This window comes from Colletotrichum tamarilloi (genome assembly GCF_030869305.1).
Source record: "Colletotrichum tamarilloi strain Tom-12 chromosome Unknown Scaffold_3.1, whole genome shotgun sequence".
NCBI lineage: Eukaryota > Fungi > Ascomycota > Sordariomycetes > Glomerellales > Glomerellaceae > Colletotrichum > Colletotrichum tamarilloi.
Window position 1 is genome coordinate 135854 of NW_026849386.1, and position 21781 is coordinate 157634.

At 54.1% G+C, this 21781-nt stretch overlaps 6 protein-coding genes across 6 annotated transcripts; 4 read left to right on the forward strand and 2 right to left on the reverse strand.

Moving 5' to 3' along the window:
- Positions 1-104: 104 nt before the first annotated feature.
- CTAM01_01228 (PHB depolymerase family esterase) lies at positions 105-1370 on the reverse strand (the record flags this gene model as incomplete). Its single annotated transcript, XM_060517270.1, has 3 exons — positions 105-305; positions 377-817; positions 933-1370. 3 exons carry the CDS (start codon positions 1368-1370, stop codon positions 105-107), a joined length of 1080 nt encoding a protein of 359 aa, XP_060387731.1.
- Positions 1371-2842: 1472 nt separating this feature from the next.
- On the reverse strand, positions 2843-3451 carry CTAM01_01229 (acetyltransferase; the record flags this gene model as incomplete). Its single annotated transcript, XM_060517271.1, has 1 exon — positions 2843-3451. The coding sequence occupies one exon, from the start codon at positions 3449-3451 to the stop codon at positions 2843-2845; it is 609 nt and encodes a 202-aa protein (XP_060387732.1).
- A 3804-nt stretch (positions 3452-7255) lies between these two features.
- Positions 7256-8864, forward strand: CTAM01_01230 (uncharacterized protein; the record flags this gene model as incomplete). The annotated part of the gene is made up of 2 exons (XM_060517272.1): positions 7256-7307; positions 7372-8864. 2 exons carry the CDS (start codon positions 7256-7258, stop codon positions 8862-8864), a joined length of 1545 nt encoding a protein of 514 aa, XP_060387733.1.
- Positions 8865-9478: 614 nt separating this feature from the next.
- Positions 9479-10511, forward strand: CTAM01_01231 (uncharacterized protein; the record flags this gene model as incomplete). The annotated part of the gene is made up of 3 exons (XM_060517273.1): positions 9479-9931; positions 9995-10335; positions 10403-10511. 3 exons carry the CDS (start codon positions 9479-9481, stop codon positions 10509-10511), a joined length of 903 nt encoding a protein of 300 aa, XP_060387734.1.
- Positions 10512-12943: 2432 nt separating this feature from the next.
- CTAM01_01232 (uncharacterized protein) lies at positions 12944-16741 on the forward strand (the record flags this gene model as incomplete). Its single annotated transcript, XM_060517274.1, has 1 exon — positions 12944-16741. One exon carries the CDS (start codon positions 12944-12946, stop codon positions 16739-16741), a length of 3798 nt encoding a protein of 1265 aa, XP_060387735.1.
- Positions 16742-17811: 1070 nt separating this feature from the next.
- On the forward strand, positions 17812-21446 carry CTAM01_01233 (kinesin motor domain-containing protein; the record flags this gene model as incomplete). The annotated part of the gene is made up of 4 exons (XM_060517275.1): positions 17812-18264; positions 18315-20018; positions 20071-20523; positions 20577-21446. 4 exons carry the CDS (start codon positions 17812-17814, stop codon positions 21444-21446), a joined length of 3480 nt encoding a protein of 1159 aa, XP_060387736.1.
- Between the last annotated feature and the right edge of the window lie 335 nt (positions 21447-21781).

Genomic DNA, 21781 nt, shown 5'->3' on the forward strand with positions numbered 1-21781 from the left:
GCGCCGTCTCCCAAACTTACCTTGACTCACCCTCATACTCTGCAGTGTAGAATCCAAGTATACCTCTACCTGCCCAATCGCCCGCAACAGCCCAAGAAAATTATTCAAAGACATTGAGAGTACCACTGGTTCGCGGCCTGGCAAGTATACGGGCTCGCGCAAGCAGTACACCCGCTCCACCCGCTCCCGCCGCATTGGCCCCACCTCGCAACCGTGCACCCTCCGGTCGGCGGCGCGCTCGCCGTCGACGTCGCCGGTGGTGCCGCCGAGGTCTGCGTCGTTGTTCCCGGCTGCGTGGAGCCGCCCTACGAACGTCAGTCAAGCTCTATCTTTTGAAACAGAAAGGAAAGAAACGGGAAATCGAAATAAAGCTCACCGTGATCCCAAACCACTTCAAATCCTCTGCCCCCATGACAGGCACACTATGCCCGACCCCCGTCCCGTAAATCCCCTCCAAGTTCGGCCCGTACACGTACTTTGTATACTGCCCGCTCGGCGTGCCGGGCAACGTCTGCTGCGGTGTGAGGCTGTACCCGAACACGCCCGTCCACTGCTTGATCGTCTCGTTCCAGTTCTGCGGGTACAGCGTCGTGTCGGCGCTGCCGTGGTAGATTTGCATCCGGGGCCGGCTGCCGCTGTATCCGGGGTACATGTTGAGCGCCGTCTGGGCCCAGGCCTGCTGCGAGGCGATGGACTGGCCCTGGCTGCAGGTCGAGTTCCAGCCGTTGACGGTGCCGGTGTAGAAGCAGCCCGCGGGGACGCCCGAGTAGGCTATGCCGGCGGCGAAGAGCTCTGGGTAGGTTGCTGCCATGACGTTCTAAGTTCACTAGACTTTAGCAGAATGTCACTTGTTTAAGATGAAGAGGCTCTCTCCCCTATCATATATGTCTTTTGACAAAAGCTATTTGTTTGGAAAACACAAAAGAACTTACCGTCATCATGGCCCCCGAAGACGTCCCCGTCACGAAAACCTTGCTCTTGTCACCGGCATATTTATCAAGCGTATACGTCACCATGTTCGCAATCGCATTACTGTTCCCGCCACCGTTATGCGTCAGGGACGCGGTCGAGCTGACGTCCCAGCACGTGCCAGAGTACGGCGACTCCGGGTAGATGACAATCAGCCCGTAGGTGTCGGCATACCCTTTGTAGGGCGTGTTGGAGTAGTACGCGCTCGCGGTGCCGGAGCAGTAGTGGATCGCTACGATGATGGGTGGGCTCGCCGCGAGCTTGTCCGGGACGTAGATGTACATCTTTGCGCCCGACGGATTGGCACCGAAGGAGGTCACCTGTTGGAGGGAGGCGGCGCTCGTGAGGGAGGGGGCGAGGAGGCCTGTGAGGGCCGTGGTCAGGAGGGTGAGAGGCCTCATTGTGAGATTCGATCTTTTTCCCTTTTCTCGCTCTGTTGTAAACTCTAGTGGGTGGGTTTTTGGACCCGAACTTGGTGAAGAACAGCTGTTCTTCGTGTCTTTGGGTGGTAGGCCATGGACATCGTCTTATATATGCAACTTTCCCTTTTAAGGTCTGCGAAAGTGGGTGGCGGACGCAATGATTCCGAAGAATTGCGGGCTAGTGGCTGCGTCGTCACCTCCATCTATCAACAATCTCGGGCGTCTGAAAAGAGACAAAGTCAAAAGATTTGCCAGAATTGAGCTGTAGAGCTTCTAACATTCTGATTCGAGTCCCATCAGTGTTTCCCTCGTGAGAGGGTATTCGTCGGTTGTTACTCGACCGTTCGAGGCGGTCGGTCAGCGATTGAAAATCACAAATCTCTTCCGCTTGCGCTTTTGAGCCCAGCCTGCCATTCAAACCTAGTCCGGTCTACGGTATTCATAGAACAAAAAGACTGCGGACCGGATGATGTGTCTGTCTCCGGACCCTGAATTGGGAAGTAGTGACGCTACACGAATGGGGACCCCCAGCGATTCTGCCACTTAGTCTCTGCTACTTCATTCAGTCCAACACTGCGACGTTCCCCATTTCTCGGGTCAACGGAAGCATCGTTTCTGGAAACCGTTCATACGCTGTACAAAGCCCATGATAGCAGGCTGTAAACATTGGAGAAAATCCACGTGGAGGGTGGTGACAGTGAGGTTCCATTTAGCCTGAATGCGGTCAGCAGTTGAGCCTCTCTATAAAGGCTTGCAACCGGGAGTACCTTCACATGAGAAGGGTGTCGTCGTGTATTCGTACGATCCATCCAAGAGAGTAGAATACTCCCTGAGAAGAAGGGTACTCGAGTCAAATTTTCTCTCCTGTCATAGGTAAGAGGCACAAGGGGAACGTGGCCGAGGGGTATGAGGGGGGAGTCTTTGTATGAAGCCGAAAGTCCTCGAGCCTTACTCAACCTAATCTTTCGTTCAATTCCCTACAGAGGTCCCCTTTTCTCGTCTCCTTCTCTCCTTTCTTCATTTTCTCTATTTGGGTCTGATCTAAACGGAAACCTTAAGACCGGGTCCCACTTTGATAGAAACCCAGGCACCGCTACCAGATAGCCATCCCATGAGACGATGATTCGATTCAAGTCAAGGAAAACTACGTTTCTCGACCTTCGCCTAGAGTTTGAGCTGATATCGTATAAGCAACTTGTAGACTGGCCTAGTGTGAGAGACCTTCATTGGTGTCTCGTCAACAGTCCCGACATAACTCGTGGATGCGCCTGTTCATGCTTGATGTCCATCAATCGTCGACAAATCCAGACGCATGAGCGTACCAAGCCAAGCAGGTTTATTAGTACGCGCAAAAGCAAAGTCGTCAACGACAACAAATCCCTGCCGTTCATAGAACCTATTCTCCGTCATTAAAAACAATCACATCGTCTAACGCCACTCCTCTGTCGGACTCACCTGTTCAACTTCTTCTCGTTCCCAGCCCACGCATCAACATAAAGCACCTGCATGCCCTCCTCAATCCCATACTCCTTGGCCCGTCGGATGAGCGCCTCTCCAGCGCCCTTGCGATACCGCCCGGTCCTGTAATCCGTGACAATCACATCGAGGTACACGAAACCGTCCTTCTTCCCCTCCAACTCGTCGCGAATCTTCTCTTCTTTGTTAAATTGCCTCTTGACGTGACCCGGAAGCCAATTCGTGCGCATGAACGCGGCGCCGACGGATACATAACGCTTCCCGTCCTCGGCGTCCCTGTACCGGAGGCCCGGCTCGTCTTGCCCGGCGTCGTGCGGGGTAATCGCCCCGGTCACCGTCGGGGACTGAACCTCAACTTCGGCAATAAAGATTCTCAAAGCATCGCCTTCGCCGGTAGTCCGGTACCTCTCCGACGCCGCGACGTCCTTAAGGGTTTCCTCGACGAAGCCGTCTTTCCGGCTAAAGGGCTGCGATCCCCACATCGCGCCGCTGCCCATGGCCGCGAGCGGCGCGAGTGTCGAGTCGAAGGCTTCTACGATGAATTCTGCATCGTGAGAGGCTAGGCCGGCGTCTCTGACGTTCATTGTGGTTGTTCCTTAATAGTACGCTGCCGAGGTATTTTTCGGGGCCGAGTGGCGATGACATGGCAAGACAGAAAAGTGTCGAGGGGAAGACCAGGGCTGATGGTCCCCATTAACATTGGATACTCACCTACCTATTCAAGGTATAGTCAGCATCGCTTGAATCCTTTCCCGCGTCGGTACCCACGAGACAGTGTTGAGATAACCACACCTTTCAACCCGCGAATCAGAAGCGTCGAAAGCGGCATGGTTTTTGGTTCTTCGTTTGGGAAGAAACCCACGTCACGGGAACGAATTCCGACTCTGATGAGTAGACTATGGAAGAAGAGATCGAACTTGACTTCATTGCGGTGATTGTGTGCATTAAAGCGTAAGGCATCGTGTGCTCGAAGCTGCTCTCACCATACCGCGATTCGGGTCTATCTACTTCCTGGTTTTTCGAATGTTACGCTTGTCGGTGGTGTCCACTCGACCAAGTAGAAACATGCTTTCCAGGTGCAAGGTGCGGTGGCAAGGATTCATCATTAGTGATGGGGTTTGATTGTATCTACGTTGTGAGATGTACCATCGGATTCTACTCAATGACGGCAACTCGAGATGAACGGAAGTCTGAATACCAACTCGTGAGCCATTTTCACTTATACTCAACTCACCAAGTACTAATTTGGCGCTCGCTAACTTTGAACGTCTGCCAACACATATCGCTTTGCTTGCCATAACTAGATCACGGTACGTTGTCTACATGATTCCAAGGACTCGAAGTCGACACGCCGTTCATAGAGACGGCGTGGCCGACTCACGTTGCGGAGCATCGTTGCACTACTGCACGAGGTGGACCCTGTCGCCGACGGCAGTTGCTCTCAGATATCAGATCAAACTTTGACACGTCTTGGCACAAAGAGTGAGGCGAGCTTTTCGCGGATGAGACTGCCTCGAGGCAAGCTTAGGCGGAAGCCGTTCGTAGCGGAGTGCTTTCTTCAACGAGGACGCGATCCCTCGTAAGTGCTCAACTTGCTACGCCGGACAATGTTTTCAGACGTAGAGATGGGTCATACTCCTTCATTCCACGGCGTTGACGTCGTTGACCCCTAGTGTGCCGACATGTTAAGCCCTGGAATACCTGGGATCTAGCTAAGCTGTGCCTGCCGCATACAAGCGCTGATACTGTTGGGCATTGAGGCGCCTACGTTGGGTATGAATGCGAATTCGATGTTGAGCTATGCAATGGGATTCGATTTCAGTGGCTCAGAGAGTGGAAGGTAAGTGAATAGTGCATGCGACTTCTGAGGCCATAATCTGTGCGTGATCGCACGGTCGGCCCACTTGTCGTCTTGAAACTGTCCGCTGCCGCCGGCATCGATCTGCGAGATCCATCGTCGTACTTCAAGTTGAAGAATGAAACCGAATCATAGTGACACTGAAGGGCAATCCCGCGTATTCTTGAAGAGTCGAGTCAGGCGGAGATTGTGGAACCGGCACCTGTGCTGTAAAAGCTGTCGACCTGCTATAACGAAGTCAGTAGAAATACCTGTCTGGGGAGAATAACCAGAGAAGCTCACAGACGTTTCCATTGCTTTTTGCTACTTGACGGCATGATCATACCTAGCGCAGTAAAATGCGGTCCTCAAAAATTGCAAGATACCCCGGATCGGGGACGCCGTGATTCTTGCAAGTTTTGACGAATACCGCCTGAAGGATTTTAGTCCAGAAGATGCAAAGAGGCACTCTACAACGACAATTGCGATGAGACCGAGCGACAAGGCTCAGGTTCATCGTGGATACTGATCCCTTAATTCCATCGAAGAACCACAGTGTAGGTCTGATGACCATACTAGTGCTTGATGGGATTAGTCGGGCCCGTGGAAAGGTCGCTTGCTCACCCTCGGTCGTCTACTCACTTCTGAAGATTGAATTCTGGGCACATCCAGCTGTCGACTTCACCATCCTGCTCGTCACGGATTTGTGAGACTTTGATCCTGTGTCGGTCTCTTGAGACTAGAGGCATCGACAAGCTTGCTAAGGGTTAGCTGCTACAGCTGCTCCTGGAGATGAATAAGTGTACGCCCTGACATAACCAGACAAGAAGGCCGTGAATTCCGGGGCTTGTGAGGCTTCACTGGACTCTAGTTCTGAAAACTGAAGAGTAGTAGCACTCGCTGCGCCGACCGAGAACCGCTCTCCATGTCTTTTCCGAGAGGCACAGCAAAGTCAATTAAAAGGCAGGCCGAATCCGAAGACGAGGTACGAGTGCCGCGGCAACCCGGCCATCGTGGCATAATACCAGTGAGAGGTGGACATGAGGCGGCATGTTGAACATTGATGCTCCGCGCTTCTGTTGATGTACTTTATGGGTCTTAGCAACACGTTAGGTTCCCCTTGCGTATTGGAAATAGAGAGGGAGCCAAGACACTGCTTGAGACTGTGGCAGCAACGCTAAGGCTCTAAATATGTGGTTAATGGATTAATATGATGAAAAGCGGACGAAACGGCCTGTGATCCAGTTCACGCTCACTATTGAGTACTGAGGGGCGTCGACACAGGTCTTCATAAGTCGATGCCAAATCCGAGCGAGCCGTAGTGGTGGGAGTACTGGCCAGGAGATTGATTGAAAGGCGTGAGAAGTGTGCGATGCTGTGGTCCATCATTGTTGAGAAGTAGATTGAACGAATAAGAATAGGTGAAACAGAGTGAGAGTTCGTCGAACGAAGGTCTGTGGGCATCAGGCCTTGGAGGCTTCTCCGTGCTCAACTTCAGGCGAGAGAGAGCGAAAACTACCGAATGAAGCATATTGCTGGCCGTCGCAAGCATACTTGTTGCAGAGGCGGGATGGTTTCTATGCGGACACAGTAGGGAAGCCGATGGAGAAGCCGGAAGCCTCGTGTGAGGGAACTGGAGAGACTTTCCGGAGGTATGTCCGGTGGCATACAAAGTGTACTGATCTCTGGCAAGCTCTGTCTATTGGCTTCTGTTGACTGGCGTTCGTGTACAGAAGAAGTTCATCATGTTGCTGAAACCTTGCAAGCAGATGGAAGAGGCGATTCTCCGACGAGCCAAGAGGTTGCGTTGGCACATTCTTGAGATGATGTTGATGCTAAGTACGCTGGCTGTCTTCCCCGCGCCTGCCAATAGTTCAGAGATGTACCTAGTTACCTGGGGCAAAGAAGATACTTTGACACGGACTGAAGATCTCTTTCTTGGCAAGCACTTTCCTCACTATTGCCTTCCAATTGATCCAAAATGTGAGTTACACTGGTACCTGGATCGTGGCTTGTCGTGCTTGCAGCGGAAGGAAGCTCAATCATCCCCAACAGCTTCCCCATCCTCCACTGGTTCAGGTCTGTAAGTAACTTCCCTCCTCACTGAGGTGGGGTGTTCCGTTGGAGCTTGCTGGCCGATTAGATAAGAGCTCATGGCCCCTGCGTGCCCGGTGGATCTGCTGCACCTGCTTTCAACGACTCTGATTTGCTCAAACGGTGCTATCTCGTACCTTGTACCTCTAATAAGCGAGTGACGTCTCATTCCGACCCCACGCCCCGCTAGTCCGTTGTCACTGCCGCAGCATCACATGAACCCCTCTGACGGACCCGTGAACAACGACAGGAGAGTAACTTGCGCCGTCTCTACTGCTGACTCTCGGAACACTCTCCTTCACTCATACACATCTCCTTTGCGCAAGACATTACCAAAACCACCAGTAACCACATCTCATGCCACCATATACATTCTAGAACTCGACGCAGTTCCTGCAACAACACCGCCCTGAACACTCGGCGGACCCCGCGCTGAGCCACGATCCGATTGCTCATCATGTCGCTCTTCACTGCGCAACTGCACCCAGGACGAGCTCTGGGGTTTCTTGGTTTGCATTAACTCTGCCTGCTGCAGTACACACTCGGACGCTAACTCTATTGCTCGTCGCTTAGTTCTCGGAGCGTCCTTGCATGATGTCTTGACGCGACTGAAGGCCGAACCGCAACGCTTTCCACAACTCGACCTTGCCTACTCCCGCGAGCAACCGGTCCAACAGCCCGTAACACTCAGCCTCCCTGCCAACGGCATAAAGCTACGATTCGACGGTCCGGAACAGCGTCTGCGCCTGATAGAGATTGTCGACTTCACGAAGAATCATGTCACGTTTAAGGACCGTGATCTCGTCAAACCCGCCAACGCGCAGGGACCGCCATCGTCTCCAGTTCCCGGAGAATCTACCTCCGGCCCAACCTTCCGACAAATCTACCATCGCTTGCTCGGACCAACCTACGGTGGAGAGTACATACCCCCTACACCCGATTCTTCCGATAACCTGGGTAACTACATACTGTCCTACCCTGGCGTTGCCTTTACCTTCCGACTGGCCGAGTCTGCATACTCCCCCAATAAGGATGTGGTGTCCCTCCTCTCTGCTGCGACAAGCCAGGTGCCCACTTCCATGGCTGTCTTCAGCGGAGACTCGTGGGCCCAAGCTCGAGAGAGCCTTTGGACAGAGGTTCTCCCGAGTGTCAAAACGGTTCCCGTTCTTCCAAGGGGGAAGGATGTCGTTCCCGATGAGATCTCGCTGGTCAAGATTCATGGTGGTGGGAAGCTCCAGTTGTTCCGCAAGTGGACCAACTCGTCCCTTTGGATCATCCTGGGAGAGACAAGCCCACAGGAGTTGATCGCTGAGCTCGGTCCCCCGAACGCTACTTATCGGAAGAACGACCAGAGGATGACAATACACAAGCTTCGGACGGCGAGCCACAGCAGAGCTCGGTCAAACGGCGCTGACTTGAATCGGCCAGACGATCTCACTGACACTGACCAATCATCTGCCAACACTGGCTCAGACGATTCCAACGATGAAGCCATCGAAGAAGACATCGCCGGAAACGTTTCTGGCGAATGTTTCTACAATTACTTCTACTTAGGATTTGATGTGTTGGTGTCTACCCCCTCGCCCCCATCAAGACCACCGCCTTCGCAACACGAGTCTCAAGTGCCGCCAGGAAAACCCATCAAGGCGGAGTCTCCTGATCGACTGGTTGCTACGAAACTAGTCCTTCATGGTAACGTACCTGGATCATATGAGTTCAACAGACACCGTCGCTGCCGTTGGGAAGTTAGCTATCTTGACGATGGCTCTCCCGGTGCGGCGGCAAACTCAGAGACCAAGTTCACCGAGATTAAAGAGAGACTAAACGAACGGTGGAACAGCGCGTACCCTGAAGGCGACTTCAGAGCCCCCCAAAGAGGCATGGTGCTCAATAGGGGCTGGGGTGATAGCCCCGGCAGCAGCTGCGAATTTCTTGGAGGTTGGGAGGACAGTGGCGCCAAGAGATTTGATGGCAGCGACGATTCAACCACTACTCTTTTTGGATTCCCCGGCCTCGTGTTTGAGGTACTCAAGAACGATCATGTTAATACGGTGACTGTGTTTTAGGTTTGAGTTGGGCATAAACCTGGGGTCAGGTGGTCTGGCGATTGAGCGGGCAGGAATTGCAACGGCCACGGAGCTCCCAAATTGGCCGGGAAGACGAGGCTACAGAATGGCCACGATATCCCTACGAACAAGTTGGGGTTATGCTCAAATCCAGATGCATATTCAGACACCACCACTTCGCATCCCTTTTTTAGCCTCGTTCTTAGGCTTGTCCACCAACTCAACATGGAACAGCTATGACGTGGCTGATATCAGATTATCACTTTGCGAGGCTTCTCTCCCATCCACTTGCAATACCCCATCTGATTTTGCATTCATGCAAGACAGACTTGGGACTTTTCAGCTTTGTCCTCGCTTTACTTGACGGTCTGACTCGGGCCATGTTTCGGGAGCCAAGGGCTTCCATTGCATTGCGACCAGCACCTACCATGTTGTAAAGCTCCAGCAGCTCCGAGCTGGCCGCCCGTGTCGAACACCTCCGAAGCTGCATCGAAAACAATAAATAATACAGCTAGAAGCCTCCTATGGTCTGCGGTAGCATAGAACAGTTAGTTATTCATTGAATACCCAGAGATACCCCCCAAAGATACCCATATACCCCCCTCGTTCGCAACATGGCAAAGAAGACCGCACCGGCAGGAGCTCAGAACACCAAGCAGAATGCTTTGGCTCTCAAGCGCTACCTTCCGCGCAAGCTTAGAGAAGCTGCCGAGGACGAAGCCGCAGTGGAGAAGGGAGTTGGACACGACCTGATCATCTACAGTTTTGATCGCCCTACCGGCCAGTATGGATACACGCCCTTTTCGATTCAACTGCGTCTTCGCCTGCGCCATGCCGGTATTCAGCACGTAGACCGCGCTGCCAACATCTTCCAGGCACCCAAGTACCGGGTGCCCTATGTCAAGCTTGCCGACTCGGACGAGCTTGTGGGCGAGTCCCAGTTTATCATCAAGCGTCTTGTGCAGACCGGCAAGCTCCAGGATCTTAACAAGGAGCTTTCTCCCTCCGACCAGGCCAAGGATGCCTGCATCCGAGCTATGCTGGAGGATCGCGCTTACTTCCTCATTGTAAGGAGAACCCGCAACATGATAGTGATAGGAAACAGGAGCATACGCTAACGCTCAACGTAGTTGTACGAGAGATGGCGCGGCCAGTACGAGATGATGTGGCACGACGGCCCCTTCTCCCACTTTGTTTGGGGCGCCAAGCAGATCTCTACCCAGGCGGCTCGCGGCTACGTCAACTCGCAGCTGTGGTTCCAGGGTGTCGGCCGCTATTCTGACGAAGAGGTTAAGGCCTTTGCCACCGACGTTATCATGTCCCTGAACGGCTTTTGCGAGACCTCGCTGTCGAAGCTGAGCCTCGATTCGCGGGAGTCCCGAGAGCCCTTCTGGATCCTGGGCGGACAGCGTCCATCCGAGGCTGACTTCATCGTCTACGGCAACCTCGCCACCGTCCTCGGCACCACTGTGTAAGTAACGGCATGGTCATGAGAAGGATGGAGTTCAAAGAGAAAGAGCTAACATATCGCGATACAGTAACCCCGTCCACGCTGCTCTCATCCGTGAGAAGCCCGCCTTGGTAGAGTACATGGGCCGCATCCACGAGCGTTTCTTCTCCGAGTACAAGTCACCTGTTCACGCTTAAGTTGGTTAGGGTGAGATACCCCGATACCCCCAGGTCACCCCAAATGCGAGAGACTGTCTGCGCCCACCTTCTGTTGTTGGTGATTTTGTTCCCCCTTTCGGGCCCGCCAGGTATACGGGATGGGCTCCGCGTTGGATTCTTTGTATGAATTTGGACACTGAAGAGGGAGCGGGACGGAAGCTTGGAAGAATGGAAAGGAAGGGCGTGTTCTGTTGACAGGCCCTCGTTAGGAGCGCAAAATACCTAACTCGATTTTCTCTGATGTTTCGTAAAGCTATAATAATCTGTTCCCTCTACGCTGCATTGGTATATTATTCTGTGTTATTGATGTTGACGATGTAGAGTATGAGAATGAGAATGATACCATGTCCCTGAAGAGCACGGACGTGGGAGGTTTTGCGAGCCATCAACACCAGAAGGGGATAATAGGTGATGCGTAAGTATCCAAGCAAACGTATTCGTCAAGCTCCTTCCCGTCAAGGCAGCCACCAAGGCACAAATTTCATCCCAACCATCCTCATTCACACACACCGCCCACCGCCACTGCCCCAGTAGGTCAAAGGAAACAATTTCGTTCATTATTATCACCAAGGCCTGTGTCGTAGCGGGGAATGTCGGCGCATTTGCGTTCGAATAGCCCCGCACACATAGGTCCCGGGTTCGAGTCCCGTGTTTGTTTCTTGTAAAAATCCTTGCATCGTTACACCTGAGGCTGGTAAGAGTCTCCTCGGATCTTTCGTAGGCTTTCCCTATTATAGGGGGCCGAGCTTTTTGTATCTTTGCTACTTTGCTTTTAGGTATTTTGTTCTTCCGGTTTGGTTATAGAAATTAGGCTTGTTCCTGCGGACTGACGAATTTTATTCACACGGTTCTTGGCCTATGGATAGGCGGATTATTAGTTAAGGAGAGTGAGCGATATCTAAACTCGGGGATATTTGACTGTGTTGAATTGTATCATATGCTTCCTGTTTCCAGGTTCATTGGCGTAGACGATCGTGCTGGATGGCTTGGACTTTTAGTCTGGGAAAACTCACACGATACAATACACACGATACAATACCAGATCGCTGCCCAGACTCTTGGCAAGGGCAATCTGGACGGCTTCGGGGCCAAATTTAAGCTTATGTTTGTGTACCACAGTACCGAACCGGAGAAGCAGCTTCAGCAACCTCAAGGCTACGAAGTACTTTGTATGGTGATTTCAATCAAGTGCATCCGTCTAGAGTCTTCGTCTACAACGCAATAGGGAAACGGAGGCCATGTGGTTGAGAGATGTCGAACATATGCTTGAAGCAGGGAGACCCTTCAGATGCAATGGGCGGTCTGAACCGGGAAACCTTAGCGCGGATCGGGGGGCCGGGGGATCCATTTACCTGCCGGCCTAGCGCGCTCAACAACCACTCAATATCAAAGCCGTACTGTTTTTCCGTGCAAAACCTATTCTTGCCTTTGGCTGGGAATTGGAGGCTTGATGTCCCCGAGCGACGTTGGAAAAATCAAACATGCGAGACAAAGGATTTCTTTGTTTGTCGTGCCGTTGGTCAAAGGTACCTCTCCGCCTGGCCTGGACCATCTAACAGTCTCTCTCCTGCGATTGGACGAAATTCGATGCTCGTTCGGGTCTGGAGGATGTTCCGCTCCGGCGATTGCCGAATCGGGTGGGGCCATTCTTCTGCATGTGTGGGGTCAGTGGGTGGAGCAAATCTTAGCGTGGTCGGCTGCAACGCCACGGCAGAGCTATGGGAGAGGTACGGAGTACGTAGTAAGGTACTTGCTTCTGCCAGGCTTTTTGGCTGCGTAATGGGTGAAAGGGTACTTTGTATTCGTAGGCGTTGAGTTGGAAAGAGCACTATGTAGAGCTGGCTAGGAACCCTGGGCCTTGTTCGTCCGTGTGCTCGCCGCTTTGCTTCACTCCTACCGCTGTCGCTGCCGCTGCTACTGGCGCTCCTACAACCTGCTGCTGCTACGGATACTGTACGGTCGAAAGTTGGACTGCCACGATCCTGGGCACCGAGAGATCGACGCCAACTTATGCTCAGCTGGCACATGTCAATGCCCTGTTTCGGCTCGGACGAATCAGCGCCAACGTCTCCAAAATCTTCGTCACCTTTCGTCCCTTCACATGGGGTGTTCCGTTACTTGGCTCTTTTTTTGACTCGTCTTGAACCCGGCCATCCACCCCCTTGCATCTAACCAAGAGTACCATGGGAGTCGCGAACCCCTAAAAGTTCCCCCCTCATCGTTTTTTACCCAACCGACACTTTCCATCGCCCGCCCACTATCCCAAGACCGGACAGACGAGAGCAAGCTAAGCTTGACGACGACGACGACGGCAACTACGAAGACGACGACCGAACGGCGTCGAAACCGACCAACGGGCTGGTGACAACGTATAACACAGCTTGGCCGGCCATGCGAGCATCTCCGCCGCCATGACGGAGAAAGATGCCGCCCAGCAGCGTGCCATTCTCACGAGGAAGCTGAGCCCACACTCCATGCCTGGCGATAGGGGCAGCAGCAGGGGTAGCTACGAGACGGGCGAGTCGAGTGCCACAGGTAGCCTCCTCAACGACACGACACTTTTGCCATCGCCCGACGAGTCTAGCGGTGCGCGCCGCCCACTTGCATCGAGCCCGAAAGATGCTGAACATACAAATGGATACCATGGGGGAAGGGCCGATGCGAGGAAACAGCAGCAGCAGAGAGCCACTAGGCATCGCTCTAACGGAGCCTTTTTGCTGCAGGATGCCTTTCGTAACGATGGTGATTCCGAGGAAGAGGAGCAGGTACCCCGACTACGGCACGTAACGCGAAACATACCACCCAGCCGGAGAACGAAAGACTCGGAAAGGGCATCGGACAGGTCTGGATCCAGCGCTGGTCGCGATGCCGGCTACGGACTCGCTGGGCTCGAGAGCCCGCCAAGGCGAAATGGCGATTCGTCACCGCCGCAACCTATGAATAGACTGACGGTCAGGAAACGGGATGCGCCCAACGGCAGTAGACCGTTGTCGGGGACGAGTTTCGCGCCGCCTGCGAATGCCCCACTCGATATCGACTCGGCGCAGATCGTGAACATGGCTCTTAACTTGAGCGAATCTCGACGGCAGGTGTCGCGAAGGATCGCGCCGCCTCAGGCTGTGCCGACGCTAGCACAGCTTCCAGACGGAACGACAGGCGCGAACCTCAAAAACCACTTGCAACAGCAGAGGAGAATGTCGAGAACGAGGTCCCCGGGGCCTGAAAAGGCACTTACTCCGCGATTACCCTCGACGGGAATGCTTAGCAGCCCGCTGCAGGCGACGTTCGACATGAGCCGGGAAGGCACCTTTCGGAACCACTTTACCGCGTCAACCCTGGCACGAGTACAAAAGGCAAAGGAGCACCTGGAGCTGATGGCCCAATACAGGCGCCTGCTGGAGCTGGTCCCACCCATACAGTCGCACAACCAGAGCCGCCCAACGACTGCCAGTCCGCCTACGTCCTCTGGAGGAGTTGCGAGGATTCCCACCTATGGTAGTGCCGATGGCAGCGTGCGGCTGGGGCGTCCCTACAACCCGTTACAATACATCCGCAACAGGAAGGTGCGAGCTCGGGAGCGCAAGGCGATCGATGGCGAGGCCCAGGGTTTTGGAGACTTCATCAAAGTCGCCGACTGGGTTGATGAGGTGGCTAAATGGGCTGCGACGGGCCAGACCAGTACGGATGGCTGTACGCTGCCGCCTTTCACGGATGCAGACGTGGTAGAGCAGCAAAACGCTCTTCAGGCCACCACCAGCGCTAACAAGCCGAGAAGACCAAGGCTGGATTGGAGCATCGACGCAGCGGACCTACTTGCCGACGTGTACTGGCTGGAGCAAGATCACCACAAACAGCTGATTGAAGATCGTCACTGGCGCCGAATCTTCCCCCAGAACGTCGAATTGCATAGACCTTTGTCTAGGCAGAACGAAGAGTATGGCAGCGAGTCAGGACAGACACCAGGGCGTAAAGAATACGAAGGAATAGGGGCCATGATCGATCCGAAATCCAGCAACCCGGGGCTTGCCAAGTCGGACACGGAACATTCTACATCGAGCGCTCGAGAACGTGCCCGCCAGAGGCTGCACGATCTTACCGGACATCATCACCATCACCACCACCGGCACAGCAACTCAGTGCATAGTCACTACGACTGGAAGAACGGCAAAACTTCGGTTTCCGATCTGTCTGAGAGCGAGAATGAAGGCAAGCTTAGGAAGGAGAGGAGGAATCGAGCAGGCACGCTCACCAGCAGTCACCAAGACATCTTAGAGAAGCAGATGCTTGAAATGATTGCCATGGAGGCGCGTGAAAACGGCCCCAAGAAGCCGGACGGATCGGGTTACGTCACGCCGGAGCGAAATGCTGGGGTCACGTCACATCCACAGTCAAGACAGCACAGTCGAAAGGCGTCTATTGTGGAGGCGAGCGAATCTGATGAGAGGAAGAGTAAGGAAAAGCCTCGCTTCACTCCGTTGCACCTTCAACGCGGCATGGGAAGGTCAAGTCTGGAGATTCCGGTCCCTGCAAGGAGAAGCTCGTTCGAAGTCGACTCATCTCTCCCCAACTCTCCAGACGGCGCCATTCGTGGAGATCCCTTCATCCCCGCGCTCGGCGGAGATCTCTCACCTGGGTCAAGCCGGGCGAACTCCCCTACTCGAAACCCGTTTTCCAAGGTCAAACAGATATTCCGCGAGCGAAGCAAGGAAAGAGGCTCGCGCATTTCGGAAGAGAGATCCAGCGCGGAGGATCTGGCCAGTGCGCCCAAGACGCCATTTGAAGTTTCGCCTGAATCCTCGGGTGATCGAAAGTCTATGGATAGAAGGGGCTCTTCTAGAAGCCCGTCTCGCAAGGTTGTCCAACGCCCAACAGGCGAAAGCCACAAGTCTCATCGCAGCACTGCTAGCACCAAGCTGCGCAGCGACGATCCGGGAATGCGAGGGTTATTCAAAGGGGCTCGTATCGACAATGTCATCCGTGGTGGTGTGTCGAAGCTTGGTGATTTAATCTGGCGTAAGGAGTCGGAGACTGGCGATGGCCCGTCCGAAGCCGAGGGCACCACAACGGATGAATCAGACACCGAGCAGAGAGGCAGGAAAAGAGGAGAAACGCCGCTCTCAAGGACGGCTTCGATTAGGAGTCAGGGTATGCGCCAGCAGAACGGCAAGAACTACCTCGACATCATGCCTGCCTTTGAGTCTTCTCACGAGAAGCTGAGGCACATTGAGAGCGAGCCGGCGAAACTTCCCGACACGTCACCACCGTCAGCAAGTCATAAGTCGCCTCGGTTTGACAGGCTGAAGCCGCCGCGCATCGATATCCTAAGCGCAAGTCCAACCTCGTCACCCGGGTCGACAAAGCGTCTATCAGATGTGTCGGAGGGCGAGCCGCTGTCTGGCAGTCACAGTGCTGGTTTGAAGGAGGCGGACAAGCGGCTGAACAACATCATCGCCGTTCCGCCCTCATTCCCACCCGATGGCCGTCCCGGATCTTCCTCAAACCGCAGTCGACACTGGTCCATCTCTGACCACAGCCCTGCGCCTGACCGAGCGCCTATGTCGAAGCGTGAAGTCGCCCGGTTACGTGCCCTAGTCTTGAGCTCCGGTATCAAGGCCATGGAAATTACTCGCCGCGCCAACGAGCCTCATCTCGCGTTTGCAGCCCGACAAGCACCGTCTCAGAATGACCTTCAGGTCGCAAACGTGTTCTGGCCCACGATCGCGGAGCTCAGCCCTGATCCTGCAAGCATACGCAACAAGGCCGTACCGCAGACGGAGCTGTACCAGTTCGCCGCCAAGACCCTCGGCAAATCCATCCAGTGCGCCGGCCAGGACTGGCAAAAGACGGCGGACCACTTTGTCGCCGACGCCGTTCCGGCCCTGCACCGCCGCGTGGAGGATGTTCGCCGGCGGGTGGCGACGGATCTCTCCGCCATGACACGCGCGGCGGCCGACGAGGCGGATGAGACGAGCCGCGATCTCACGCTGGGCCAGCGACTCAAGATTAAGCATACGCTCGATGTGATCGAGGCCATGCTGCGGCGGCGCAGACGTAGGTTCCGCTGGGTCCGTCGCGCCATGTGGCTTGCTGTCGAGTGGGTGCTTGTCGGATTCATGTGGTATGTCTGGTTTGTCGTCATGATCCTCAGGGTATTTTGGGGTGTTGGGCAAGGGGCTGTGGGCGCTGTCAGGTGGTTATTGTGGTTGTGAGCGAGGACCATGTATATGGCTCTCCTCGCGGCTCCTTCTCAAGGCAACTCCCCGGCCCTTATTTGTGGCACAAAGTTAAAAGTTGCGGATTATTTTCTTTCTTCTGTGTGTTTTCTTTTTGGTAACCCGCTCATCATCATAAGCACTGTCATTACTATGCATAGCCGACGGAGCGAAGTTTTCTTGGAGTCACATTTGGCTGTTGTCTTAGCGCAGAGATGGCGTGTTTTCAAATCTAGTGATGGGGAGGAAGAGGGGAAAAGATAGAGAAGAGAGGAGGAGAGGAGAGAAGTAATGATACCCGGAAGAGGGGAGGGAATGGTGAAGAGAGAGGGAAGAGAGAGAGAGAGAGAGAGCATGGGGAAGACGGGGTTTTTTCAGTTCGACTTTTGTCCGCTTGAGTGCGATTTTTTTAGCGACTCTTTTTCTTCCCTTTTCCCTCCCCTTTACATCGCGGGATGGGTGACGTTCGAGGACTGGGCTTCTTCTCCCACCGCCTACATGGAAGGGGGATAGGGTATGTGATATTATTATTTCCGTGAGGGAAACTCTATATATACATAATGATACATACATACTACGAAGATCGTGCGATGATGCAGGTGGAAGCAAGAGATTTGGTATGTGATAATACAGACAACGCAGAGTACTTAGTTAGGCACGGCACTTGTCTCAGTCCCAACGTGTCTCGGTGAGTGACCCGGAGCCGGTGAGCGGTGAGAAATGGGACCAAAACACCGGTGAGGTCGGGGAGGAGACAACGGTGTGGGCAGATGAGCTAGTGGGGCGGTTGCCCGGGTGACGGCAGACTCCGCAGACCAACCACAGAGCTTGCCCCCACTTGGCGCGCATCTTCTATTTACTAACCCTGGCAATTGTCAACACGATATCCCGACGACTGCCACCACTTTTTGACGGCTCCGACTTTCACACCATTCAACACGAAACGGCACCTACCTTTTCCCCGGCGAGCTGTTGATTGCGATTTTGGATTGTATACTCATTCAACCACTTATCCTACTACATCCACCATCGACCACTCGAAAAAAAGAAATACTAGCACCCAAATCATGAGCTCCAGACGGGAGCTGACGAGGACGGCCTCGTCGAACCTGCGCACCGGCGCCGCGGCTCGCTCGAGCGTGCGACCGGGAACGCGGACCTCGAACTTGCGATACCAGCATGGCCCTTCCCAGACCCAACGTCCCGCCTCGCCCGCCGAATCCGTCGCTTCGGTCGCCACCAACGCGACGAAGCGTAAGGAGCGCGAGTACGACTTTGATACGCCGGGCCAGGAGACCAACATCAACGTCGTCGTCCGATGTAGAGGCCGCAACGATCGCGAGGTCAAGGAGAACAGCGCCGTCGTCGTTCAGGCTGATGGCGCAAAGGGCAAGAATGTCGAGCTGAAGCTCGGCCCGAACGCGCTGAGCAACAAGACGTATAACTTTGATCGCGTCTTTTCTGCGGCGGCGGATCAGACTATGGTCTTTGATGATACCGTCAAGCCCATCTTGGATGAGGTGCGTCCAGGATGTCACCTGGCTAATGAGACTTGGCTAACATTGTGTAGATGCTCGCTGGCTTCAACTGCACAATCTTCGCCTACGGCCAGACTGGTACAGGCAAGACATACACCATGTCAGGTGACATGACAGAAACTCTCGGCCTTCTATCTGATAATGCCGGCATCATCCCCCGAGCTCTCCACGCGCTATTCAACAAACTCGAAGTGGACGACACCGAAAGCTGCGTCAAGTGCTCCTTCATCGAACTCTACAACGAAGAATTACGCGATTTGATCGCTGTCGAGGACGGCCCGAAGCTGAAGATTTTTGACGACACATCAAGAAGACACGCGACGACAGTGGTGCAGGGTATGGAGGAGAGACACATCAGAAACGCCGGTGAAGGTATCAAGGTTCTTCAGGATGGAAGCTTGAAGCGCCAGGTCGCGGCGACAAAGTGCAACGACCTCAGTTCCCGAAGTCACACGGTCTTCACTGTTACCGCCTACGTCCGCAAGAAGGGCGAGGATGGAAGTGACGACTACGTTAGCGCCGGCAAGCTCAACCTCGTCGATTTGGCCGGTAGTGAGAACATTCAACGATCCGGGGCGGAGAACAAGCGGGCTGCTGAGGCGGGCTTGATCAACAAGAGTCTTTTGACCCTCGGTCGAGTCATCAACGCGTTGGTTGATAAGGGCCAGCATATTCCTTACAGAGAGTCGAAGCTCACCAGACTTTTGCAAGACTCCTTGGGTGGACAGACGAAGACTTGTATCATTGCCACCATTTCGCCGGCGAAGAGCAACCTCGAGGAGACGATCTCAACACTAGACTACGCATTCCGAGCCAAGAACATTCGCAACAAGCCGCAGATGAACGCGATGATCAACAAGAGAATGCTTCTCAGGGACTTTGCGACGGAGATTGAGAGGCTCAAGAGCGAGCTGATTACGACCAGACAGCGCAACGGTGTTTACCTTTCCAACGAGAGCTACGAGGAGATGACGGCCCAGAGCGAATCGCGACGCATTGTTATGGAGGAGCAGGCAGCCAAGATGGAGACTCTCGAGGGTAACCTGAAGAACAAGGTGCAGGAGCTCTTCGCTCTGACATCTAGCTTCATGGGGTTGCGGAAGGACCACGAAGGCACCAAGGCTGAGCTCGATGAGACCCAGGAAGTTCTCGAACAGACTGAGGTCGTGCTTCACGCCACAAGAAGGAGCCTCGCCGAGGAGACTCACCTTCGCAAGGCTCACCAGGAAACCGAGGAGAAGCTGGCCGAAGTCGGCGGAGAACTCATCGCAACCCTGCAGAAGACGGTTCACGATGTGGATGGTCTCAGAGCGAAGAACAAGAGAAAGTCGGAGCTTCAATCCATCAACCGAAGCGCTTGGGGCACAGCACAAGCCGAAGTGTCTGAGGTGACGAACTTGGTGGAGCAGCGTGTACAGAGTTTCCAGGAGAAGCAGCGGGAAAATATCTCGGGTATCTCTGAGCGCATGAACGCTTTTGTCAGTGAAGAGTTGGGAAAGCTATCTTCTACCCAGCAGTTTCTCGACGAACAGCTCGACTCCTTTGCGGAATCGAGGAAGCAACTTTTGGAGCAGAACGAAAAGTCCAAGGACGAGATGGATGACGTTCTTGAGGAGATCAAAGTCGTGCGCGACACCGTCAAGCAGCAGGTTGGAGAGAGTCTCCATGCCATTGCTGGTGCTGCGGAGCGCATTGCTGCAGATGTCCTCAGCGAGCTCGACACTTTCCACAGCCAGGTAAGACAGTACGGATACCTTTGGTCGGTCTTGAAAGCTAACATGTCTGCAGTTGCACTCTTCGTATAGCTCTTTGGGCAAGGAGTTCAAGAGCATGTTTGAGGAACTCGTGAAGCACATCACGGAACAGCGAAGCGAATCCGACAAACTCAGACAACAACTCGAGAGCGCAACCAATAATGTTATCGAGGAGAACGAGACCACCTCGGCCCAGATGCAGCGAGTATTAGATGAGGAGAGGAAGCAAGCGGCACTGGACCGACAGAATTTGTTGACTCAGATTGCATCTCTGATTAATGCTCAGGCGACAACTCAAGAGACGCGCCTTGCCGAGAAGACTGCGCAGCTGCAGAAGAAGGTCTTGGCCACGAATGTGACGCTGCAAGACACCGTGACACAGTATTCTGAGGATATGGGCGCGTGGGATACCAAGGAGAGCCACTTCCTTGTTGACGTGGCCAAGTCTCGTGACGCGATGAAGAAGAAGTTGAAGGATGACTGGACGGTAAGTGGAAAAGGCCCTGTGAATGGCTGAACAAGATGCTAATCTACAACTAGGTCGCCGAGGAACACAGTACAGCCATCCAAGCAACCACGAAGTCGGTTCACGCCGAGACTGTTCGTGTTGTGAACGAGCAACTGAAGGATCTTGACGTTCAAATGGAAGCGTTGGACGACTTCGTCACCCGCGCTCGTTCCGAAAACGCCTCGCATCACGAACGCCACAACGAGTCCATGCAGGGCTTGTCGTCTACTGTGGAGAAGTCTTTCGGCAACATTTCGAGCCACTTCAAGACTACCTTTGACCGTGTCCATGACCTCGGCGAGGAGATGGAGACCGAAACCGAGGAGATGTTGCAAGGCCTGGACCCGTTGACCCAGCAATTGTCGAAGCCATTGACTGCGCTCCGGGAGGATATCGAAACAACAACCATCCAGGAGTACCGCCCGACAGGAGAGACGCCGATGAAGGTCCAGTACCGGTACCCGACCGACCTGCCTCGGACCGAAGCCCACGAGGCCCTCCTCGCCGAGCTCAGCGATTCGGCGACGCCCACCAAGCCCGCGCCCGAGGCCATGGTCTTCTCGGACACGGAAAACGACATGTCCCGGTCACCGCCACCGGCGCGCACGTCGACTCGTATGTCGGCCCTTAGCATGATTTCGGAGATGCCCCCCTTTAACATGAGCCTTCGCGAAGTGAACCCCAACACGACCGGTAACCACGGCTTCGACCCGGCGACGAGCATCATGTCCATCAACGAGAACACGGCGCCGCTGCTGTTTAGCAAGCGGACCTCGACGCGGCCCGTGGTGAAGGGTCGCAAGCACGCTAGCTTGCTTCCCATCGAGGGGCGGGAGAATCTGCCCCCTTCGTCCTTTTCGTCGAGCTTGGGGCCCAGAAGGAAGAGCCCGCGGTTGAATTAGGTGGTTGTTAGTGAAGTGGTTTTGGGCGCTGAGAAGGGATTATTGTTGATGGAATTGAACTGTACAAATGGCGATTACGGGGTTTTTGAGGTTTTACATTCGATTGGGCAGGATTATGGCGTGTAAAGGCAGGCTTATTGGTATTGTTGATACCCATGACACTTCTTTTGAGGACGTTGTTTAATTTTACGTTTTTTTGCTACCATTTGACTTTTACCATTGACTATACTTTCAAGCTTATGAAGTTTCTATTCGTATAGCCCAGAGAGGAATAGATGGGTAGACTGTCGGATATGATGAGCTTTGTGGGAGGGTAATGATGTGCTGTGTGCTGC